Source organism: Ustilago hordei (genome assembly GCF_900519145.1).
Source record: "Ustilago hordei strain Uho2 genome assembly, contig: UHO2_contig_11, whole genome shotgun sequence".
Taxonomy (NCBI): domain Eukaryota; kingdom Fungi; phylum Basidiomycota; class Ustilaginomycetes; order Ustilaginales; family Ustilaginaceae; genus Ustilago; species Ustilago hordei.
Window position 1 is genome coordinate 761,867 of NW_024545272.1, and position 9,475 is coordinate 771,341.

The 9,475-nt window shown below is 51.2% G+C and overlaps 3 protein-coding genes across 3 annotated transcripts; 2 read left to right on the forward strand and 1 right to left on the reverse strand.

Moving 5' to 3' along the window:
• Nucleotides 1-111: 111 nt before the first annotated feature.
• Nucleotides 112-3,006, forward strand: UHO2_05066 (uncharacterized protein; the record flags this gene model as incomplete). Its single annotated transcript, XM_041557597.1, has 1 exon — nt 112-3,006. The coding sequence occupies one exon, from the start codon at nt 112-114 to the stop codon at nt 3,004-3,006; it is 2,895 nt and encodes a 964-aa protein (XP_041413531.1).
• Nucleotides 3,007-3,191: 185 nt separating this feature from the next.
• UHO2_05067 (uncharacterized protein) lies at nt 3,192-4,385 on the reverse strand (the record flags this gene model as incomplete). The annotated part of the gene is made up of 1 exon (XM_041557598.1): nt 3,192-4,385. One exon carries the CDS (start codon nt 4,383-4,385, stop codon nt 3,192-3,194), a length of 1,194 nt encoding a protein of 397 aa, XP_041413532.1.
• A 4,277-nt stretch (nt 4,386-8,662) lies between these two features.
• On the forward strand, nt 8,663-9,250 carry UHO2_05068 (uncharacterized protein; the record flags this gene model as incomplete). The annotated part of the gene is made up of 1 exon (XM_041557599.1): nt 8,663-9,250. One exon carries the CDS (start codon nt 8,663-8,665, stop codon nt 9,248-9,250), a length of 588 nt encoding a protein of 195 aa, XP_041413533.1.
• Nucleotides 9,251-9,475: the final 225 nt, after the last annotated feature.

The window sequence follows — 9,475 nt, forward strand, 5'->3', positions numbered from 1 at the left end:
TTTTGTTCACTTGCTCCTGATGGCGAAGTCCCACTTAGCCGCCGAGAACCGTTACTAGAAGCATCTCTTTCTACACCTTCTCTCATCTCTTGGATCACGCAGCTGTCGACCATGGAGAGGGTACAATATCAGCTGGAACGCTCCGTTCCGCAGCTCCAGCTGCTCGACGAAAACAATGTATTCACCAAAGAACAGCTTCGTTCCATCACCACACAACGACAAACCTTCGAGGGTCGCCTTCTAAGAAGGGGACCCGACAAGCAGGACTTCCTTCGCTATGCTGACTTCGAACGAAACTTAGCAGATCTCATCAACGTTAAGGCGAACCGCATCGGCCTTCCTCGTTCCTTCCACCGCGACAATGCTGCCATTCACACCGGCCACATCATCGCCATTTACGAGCGTCTCGTGCTCAAGTTCAAGTATGATGTTGATGCCTGGCAACAGTACATTGCCTTTGCCAAAAGCAGAAAAATGCCTGTCGTCACTGGCAGAGTTTACGCCCGCGCGCTCTCCCTACACCCCAACAACGTGTCCCTCTGGCTTGCGGCAGCTGCACACGAGCTCAACGACAATGCTTCCACTACAGCAGCCCGTTCGCTTTTACAAAGGGCTCTTCGTCTCAACCGTCTGCCATGGAAAAGTACTCCTTCCCACAGCGTCGCCTCCACCTCTAACACCAACAAGCGCACAAGCAATGGCGATCTCTCTGACTCGAACAAGCGCCCTCGTCACGACAGCCCTTCGACAACCTCTAACTCTGACGCCCACTCGTCCAGCCAAAGCGCGACCTCCGGACCTGCCGCCCTCAAGCTATCCTCACGTGAAACAGATCTTCTTCGTCTATGGGTAGAGTACATACGCATGGAGCTCGTCTTCATCGAACGTCTTCGCAGAAGGTGGCTTGTCCTCGGTCTCGAATGGGACGACGATCAAGCCACCAACGACGGCAATCTCGGCACTTCCAACAACACTGCAGAGGCACAGCAGGCAGCGGTTGACCTCGATGCAGCCAAATCTGGCATTGGCATTGGCATTGGCGTTGCGACGGACCACGAAGACGATGATGACCTGGAGCGTATCCTACTTAGCCAGGTGCCGGAGAAAGACGACGATGCCAGAGCTGAAGTCGTCGAAGCAACCAACACTGCCAAGCCAAATACGTTTACATCTCGTAAAATGACCACCGTTCCGCCAACACAGATCGCCGTCCTGCGAGGTAACATTCCACTCTACCTTGTTGGCAGCGCTCTCGAATCTTTGGCTCCACATCTTCACTTTGTCTTTCTCTTGGCTCTTATCGAGTTGCTCCAGACCTTCCCATTTGCAGAACCTGTCAGTATCGACGCTCGCAAAAGCGGTCAAGCTCTTCGCCGTCGTCTCCTTGATGGAGTCTACCAACATCTGTCTGATCGCCAGCGTTGGGGATGGGACTACTATGCCCCAGCAGCTCTTGCAGCCTCCTTGCGAGCTTTCCGCCCAGAGACTCCCTTCTACGCTGACAAGTCAGATCGCACGGCAGCCGAAGTCGCCAACGCTGAAGAAATGGACTCACATCGCCTTCTCACATCAGCTAGTCACCTTCGAACCTCATTCTCCCATGAGACCGATGGCTTGCTCGAGCTTGCATCGCAGCTAAGAAGCACCTCGTCTTCGAGGGGGCAGAAATCCTCTGTCTCATCTTCATCTTCGCCAGCAGTCCATCTCGTTCTCCAGCTCTTGCAGTCGCTGCTGACAGAGACAATCAAGAGCGGTAAGACAAGGGTCACCTCTGCCTACCAGATCCTGGCGCAGTCTGGCGTTTTGCCGGCTGCCGTCAGCGATGCTGTGACCAAGCTGCGTGCGCTTTGCCTCGAAGCTCCCATCAACGTAACAAAACGCGCCGCACGAAGCGCAAAGGCAGAGTTCTATACGACCACGACGCTTCTCATCGAGATGCTCAGCGAAGATCAGCGCTCCGGCATCGACGAGCCCAATCTCCTGCGCTACCTCGACTCTGTGCAGACACAGTTGATCAAGGAGGCTCAAGCTGCCGGTCCACACGTCGAGACAGCCCAAATGCGTGCTGTCGTGCTGCGTAAGAAGGTTGATGCTGCCATCTCGTTCGACGACAAAAAGGAGCAAACTAAGAAGCTCACCAGACTCAGAGATCAGCTCAACGATGCTACAAGTAGTGCTCACTTCTCAACAAGCGATGAGCTGTGGAGTCTGCGCATCCTTGTTATCTCTCATATTGCAAAGACATCCGACAAGTCACTCGAACAGAGCCGGGATACGATTGCGGCAGAATGGCATAGAGGATTGCAAGCTTGTTCCGAAGGTGATGATGCCGTAGCATCGACCTCGTCAGCCGACTCTAGCCTGTGGTCGCGCTTCTTGGACTGGCTGGATCACGGCGTAGTCGGGTCTGCCGCCCAAAGTCGCAAGGAGATGAAGGCCGCATTTCGATACAGCTCCGAGCAGTATCGATGGGCCATTCGAGAAACTGCATCTCTACTTTCTCGGGGCACTACCAAGTCGGTGGCCGATCTTGAAGCTGTCCATCGATATCGTCAAGAAGTGCACGATTTGTCGGTGCTTCGCTACGTCCGACTGAGCCATCCGCTCGGCAAGCACGACAATGCAGTTTCGTGGTTGCTTCAGTCTTGCTTCGCCTCGCACCAAGCCTGGCTCGACGTGATCTCGGAGCTTCAAGCCGATGAAGAAGCAGACGAGGATGAGGCGCGGAAGGACGCACAGCTCGTGGAAAAGGTCTTCAACAAGCTGTTGCAGATCAAGACCAGCAATGTCCAAGTATGGATCAGCTATCTGCGACATTTGGCAGAAAGGGACACGTCAAAGGCGCTCACGACGCTCGAGACCTGCAAAAATACATTGGAAAAGAGCGAGTACAAGCTGGTCGAGAAAGAGTGGCAGAGGATCTGTGAGGAGCTGCAAGGCCAAACCAATGCCGCGACGGAGAACGGCGCTAAAGACGAATCAAGCGAGGATGACGACGAAAGTTAGACTGATGCTCACATCCAATCAAAGTATTTGCTTTATCAAGGGTTTCTTTGTACTGCTTTATTACTGCATTGCTCTTGGTGTCTATGAGCTAGCGTGCTGCGTGTTGCCTTTCAAGGGCAAGCTGAACCTATGGATGCTCGCAAGCCTGTATAACGTTAAATTCCGCATTCCTTGAGATGAGAGGCTCAAACTCGAAAAGCTACATTGACAAGCTCCTCGACGTCGAAGTTCTCTGGCTGCTTGTGAAAGTCGTGCAAAAGCTTGGCACAAGCCGAGTGATCCTGACTCTCACTTTCGGATGCAGTAGTGGAGGGAGATGATGGCAAATAGAATCTCTGAAGTGTGAGGGCAAGCAATTGTGCCTGAGCTTGATCGATGCGACCGCCCTTGCCAGTTTTTTCGTTAAGTCCAGTCACCTCGCCTCGCATCAATACGAGGCCATTGCTCTTGCACAGATCAGTGTAAAAGGTAAGGATGAGAACGGGTTGACTGAAGTCTTGCTTGAGCTTGTACTCTGCCAACGGGGTGAAGAGGGTGGTGGCGGAAGGCGGCAAGCCTTCGGCGGCAGGATTCGGTACGACAGCCCATTCGAGGAACTGCATTTCGAAAGCTTCCTTCGAGATACCAGACGCATCAGATTCTTCGTCAATGACTTCACGTGGAATTGGCAATACGAACTGCGGATATTTTCGGGCGGTGGCGAGCAGCTCGAGATATTTTTCTGTCGGGATCACGGCTGAGAGCTTGTTCTTGATGATGTGATAGCCTGCCCAGAGCTTGGTGATGGTTTCTTGATCTTGTGTCACGAGCTTCTCTACGTCGAGAATCTTGTTGAGCGGCTTAATAGGGCCCTCTTGCGCACCAGTTGGTGTCGAATGGATCTGACCTGTAGCAAGCTTCTTGGCTGCTTCCATTTTGGAGCGGTCTCGAAGCGCTTGGGCGATGGCTTGATTGCGCTTCTCTACTTCGGACACTTCACTTCTGCTGTCCGACTGAGACCGAAAAGTCGATGCCGCAGAACCAACTCCATGAAGAAGTTTCGCCGAGGCAGAGTCTAGCGATCTTCGCTTAAATTCTTCCGGAGACAAGCCCTCCTGCATGGCCTTGACCTTGATCTTGGCTTCATACTCCCGTAGCTTTCGTTCACGCTTTTGCTGTACCAATGTACGATGGTCTTGGACGACGGACGATGAGGATGCTTGTGATTGCGCCTCGCTGCCGCCACGAGATTGATCGTCTGCTTCGAGATGCGACCACGAGAAGGGGAGCGGAAGGGAGACCTGAGCAAGGCAAGGTCTGACCGTGTGGAGTGTTCGGATGCGGGAGCCCGATGCTATCGAAGCGCAGCTACTACGCAGCGTGGACATCAGTGGCCTCATCTTGTCGAAAAGTTGGATTATATCTATCTGCGAGAACGGCGGTGGCAGTCTGAGAGGAGGTAAGAAGAACACCATGTCTTCCGGTCAAGAAGAGAGGAAGCATGAGTGTGCTTTGACACAGAAAAAGAGCTTCGGATTTCGGGACAGCCGACGGCTGCAATTAGAACAATTTGTGACTTCGACGCGGTCTGACAGTTGTAGAGCGTCGTCGAGATCAATCAGAAGTGCGTCAAAATCAATGATCACAAGTGTCGATTGCGATAAGTAATACTATTCTAGGTACATGTTGAATTGGGTGCTTATATAAGTCTCAATCCTCCTCATGTGTGTGTGTTATGCTAAGGGCCAATAAGATGATGACATGGGAGAGTGAGCATGAGGTTGAGGAGGTAAACACTGGCTGCCTGGTGACCAGTATCTTGGGCTTCGACAGTCAGCCTGGACAATGCACTTAGTCCAAGTGAGCAAAGTTGGTGATTTGGTGTGTGGGCTCAGCGAAGGTTGCATTTGCATGCATCATGTTACAGGGTCAATGGATCAACATATGAAGGGTGCACCAAATTGATTGGTGCCAAATCATTGGGAATCGATGAAGTTAATCAGGCTGGTAGCACATATGATTTACAAGATCAACCAAACTCTGGGTTCCAGGTTAATCTCACAAGGATCAATCAGGATCAGCCAGATCAGCATGCCTCAGCAAGTTGGCCAACATGAGCAAGTATCAGGAGATTCAGGAAGGAAGGTACTGGCATTAGAAGGAGAAGCATATGGAGATAACTGTCATGGGCCTAGATGCTCAAGAAGCAGGAGGGTCACTGATTCATATGGAAGGAGCACAGGTATCAAAGGGACCTAGTTGATACCAGTAGAGAGCATGGTCGTAGTGCAGTCTCCATGGAGACCATGGACTCCTATGGACTCACATGCAAAGGAGGACCGAGCCATATGCGAGGAGGGCCAGGCACAGCCACAAGGAGGACCAAGCTCAAGGAGCAGGCACAGCCACAAAGAGGACCAAGCCCAAGGAGCATGCAGGAGGAGCAGTGTCGAAGGAGTTGACACCACTCAGGAGGCACAAGGGTGCCAAACAAGCAGCAGGATAGCAAGGAGGAGGAGCAGTGTCGAAGGAGTCGACACAGCTCAAGAGGCACAGGGGTGCCAATCAAGCAGGAGAGGCCCCTGAGCAGTACTCGATGAAGAAGGTGTCAGGGGTCTCGCGCCTGAAACCCAGGTCGGTCTGTCGAGATACTCAGTGACTATCAAACTGTGCAACAGCTATTGTCTCAGTATCGGTGACTATCAAGTTGCGCAGTGACAGCAGGTGGTGTTTGTTGTATATACTATCATAGGTTTCGGCTGACCTCTGTGGACACTCCATTCAGGGGTAGCTTGGCACGATCAATATCAATGCTTCAGTTATGAGGACACCAAGGTCTGGTGTGAGTGTTGATGATGATGAGGTTGATGACATTGGTGATAAGGTTGGTGAATGTCGATGATAATGAGGTTGGTGGTGTTGGTGATGAGGTTGGTGGTGTTGGTGATGAGGTTGGTGGCATCAATACGAGTGTCCAGTGTGTTGACTTGGTGCTTGAAGTGATCCCCAGACCGCAGTGGACTACTGCCTTCGGTTCTATCTATATCCAGACCGCTAACCTGCTATGGGGCGCCTACGGACATCAGGTAGTGGTGATACAACACACACACTATGATGAGGAGCAACCTTGATAGATTGCTGCTATGCTGACTGTAACTAATGAGTACTTGTGTTTCTAAAGTATTGACTAGTTGTATGGTGAGTAGAGTGGATAAGGATCCACTCGACCTTTGGTGATGAGAAAGCATGGTTATATACCTCTTCACAGCATCACCAGCAATGCTGCTCCTGCTCTCTCTCCAGAGAGTACCTTCTTCATCGAGTACTGTTCAGGGGGCCTCTCCTGCTTGCTTGGTACTCTTGTGCCTCCTGAGTGGTGTCGACTCCTTCAACACTGCTCCTCCTCCTCATGACCCGGTGTCAACTCCTTCGACACTGCTGCTCCTCCTCAGGACCTGCTTGCTGGTGCCCTATACACTGCTCCTTCTCCTTTGACTGGTGACAGTTCCTTTGACTCTTGTCTCTCGAGCCCCTGAGTGGTAACCATCTGAGCTTGGTCCTCTTTGTGGCTGTGCCTGCTCCTTGAGCTTGGTCCTCTCCGTGGCTGTGCCTGGCCCTCCTTGCATATGGCTCGGTCCTCCTTTGCATGTGAGTCCATAGGAGTCCATGGTCTCCATGGAGACTGCACTACGACCATGCTCTCTACTGGTATTGACTAGATCTTCAATACCTGTGCTCCTTCCATATGAACCAGTGGCCCTCCTGCTTCTTGAGCATCTAGGCCCATGACACTACCCCCCTCTTAAGAGCCGAGCTCCGTCGAGGCATGCTCTGGTTTGGTTCATGCTGACTCCTCCTCCTCCTTGACAACATCGCCAACATCACCCTTCCTCCTTCTTCTCAACATCATTCTCCTTCCTCCTTCTCTCTCTATTCCTCCTGTTCTCTCCTCCTCTCTCTAGGGTTACAAGGGGCTGCCCGGTAGGGATGACTTTCAACATGTGTCGACCTATTAATGAAAGTTGTTCATTTTGGCGCTAGGAACAATAGTGTTGCTGATCCCTACTCAAGTTTTTCAGTAGGTTGTGGAGATATCACATGTTGAAGTTTGGCCCAGTACAGGTCTGGACCTTGAAAATTCAGGATTTTTGGGACTCACCCATAATGAATGTTGTTGCTCTATGCACCAATAAGACAGTCCTAGAGTATCATCATGCTTAGGGTTACAAGGGGCTGCCCGGTAGGGATGACTTAGGGTTACAAGGGGGCCCCCTTGAGAGTTTTGATGATCCAATGGTACCGTTGGAAAGCTCTTTCAAAATGGTATATGTTCAGAAAATTTTGGGTGGAACTGATGGCACATTTTGGTGTGGTGGAGGAAAATGTATGTCTACATGATGACTTTGGCTGGTGGTGACAATGAGGAGGCAAAACTCATGGAAGATTTTGGTGGTGTTAGGTGCTCTATAGGGGTACTAGGGGGTATGCAAAATCGGAGTGCTGTAGCATATGCATGTGGCTGTCAGGAGATGATCCAAGATTTGGTTAGTGGTCCCCGAGGTGCGGGGGTAGGGGACAGTGTGCTCCCGAGCAAGATGGATTCCTCAGGGCCATGTGACTAAAAGACTGAAGGGGATGGTATGCTCCTGTGTGAGACGGCAGTGTCGGGGTCATGTGACCTGTATACTGTATAGTGTATGGTGAGGAGACTGAAGGGGTCCGAGGAGTGGGAGTAGGGGCTGGTATGCTCCTGAGCAAAACTGCAGCCTCGAGGTCAAGTGGCTGGAATACATTATAGTGTACAGTGAGGGGACCGAAGGGGTCCGAGGTAAATGGAAGGGGACAGTGTGCTCCTGAGCGAGATGGTATCCTTGGGGTCATGTGACTAGAACACTGAAGGGGATGGTATGCTCCTGCGCGACATGGCAGCCTCAGGGTCACGTGACCAGAATACTGTATAGTGTATGGTGAGGGGCCGAAGGGGTTCGAGGTGAACTGAAGTGGATGGTATGCTCCTGCATGAGATGGTATCCTCGGGGTCACATACCTTTTCAACACATATTTTTCCAAGTTTATTTTTCAACACATATTTTTGCAACCTCTTTTTGTGACCTCTTTTTTCGACATTTGGGTTACAAGGGGGCTAACCCCTTACTGAAGTGTACAGTTTGCTCCCGCACAGGTCAGTATCCTCGGGGTCACCTCACTGAGAATACTGTATAGTGTACCCCAAGGAGGCCGAAGGCTGCCGAGTCTATCTGAAGTTGAGTAATAGTACAGTATGCTCCTGCACAAAGCTGTATCCTTGGGGTCACATGATTGAAATTGCATAGTTACACATGAGTTTGACAAAAGGTATATATATTCCCCTTTTCGAGACTGAAACTTTATTTCCCCCTAATTTTGATCCATCTCCCAAACACATACCAATATGCCTCCGAAGCGCCAACGAAGCTCCCAATTAACCAAGGCAATCACTGCTGCTGCAGTCCGACCTTTTTTGCCTCCAAAGAAGAAATGAAAGCCACCAAAGAAATGTTTTGACCTGCATCCTGGCCCCCATATTGACTCTGAGCCTTTGGTAGTGGTTCTCATTCCCAACTTAGAGCCCCAAAGAGCACCTTCCCCACCTCTACCTGAGCCTGTGGAGGACCCAAAGGATACCGACTATCTCATCATGTTATCCGAAGAGGAGGAGGAGGCTGTAGAGATGGCTCAACAGCCCGAATGGACCGAAGGAGACGAAGCTGTTGTCACCAAAGCCATAGCAGCCCCCAAACCAGACATCGAAGCACAGCCTTATGTACCCACTTCGGAGGAGCTTCTGAAGGATGGACCTGAAGATGTGGATGCCTGGAATGTCACCATATACCCTGAAGACCTACTGAAGATCCACGGGAGATACCTCACCCTTTTTCAGTTGGTGTCCCAAGCCCCATACCCCATTCTCCGCGATGACAAATACTACAGTGACTGGGTGTACCTTGCCCGAGGGTCTGGTTTTCTAAAGGTGGAGCCTCAGTACAAGACTCCACTAGTTCAGGCTTTCCAGAAACACTTTCATGTTCAACCAAGCAGCTACGGGCTTGCATTTTCTTCGGGATGCCCTACAGTGACTCTTGAGATGTTGGTTAATGCGCTTCAGGATGTCAGCTGTGAATCGGTGCGAATTCAGGCATACGGGATGAAGCTTGCCTTTTTGGAAGTGCACACCGAACCTGGCAACCCTGAACATCCCCTTTCACATACCAACACTTGGGACTAGGGTTACAAGGGGGTTCCATTTTTAAATCAAGTAGGGTTGCTTAATCAAAGTTAGGGTTAGGGTTAGGGTTAGGGTTAGGGTTAGGGTTAGGGTTAGGGTTAGGGTTAGGGTTAGGGTTAGGGTTAGGGTTAGGGTTAGGGTTAGGGTTAGGGTTAGGGTTAGGGTTAGGGTTAGGGTTAGGGTTAGGGTTAGGGTTAGGGTTAGGGTTAGGGGGTTAGGGTTAGG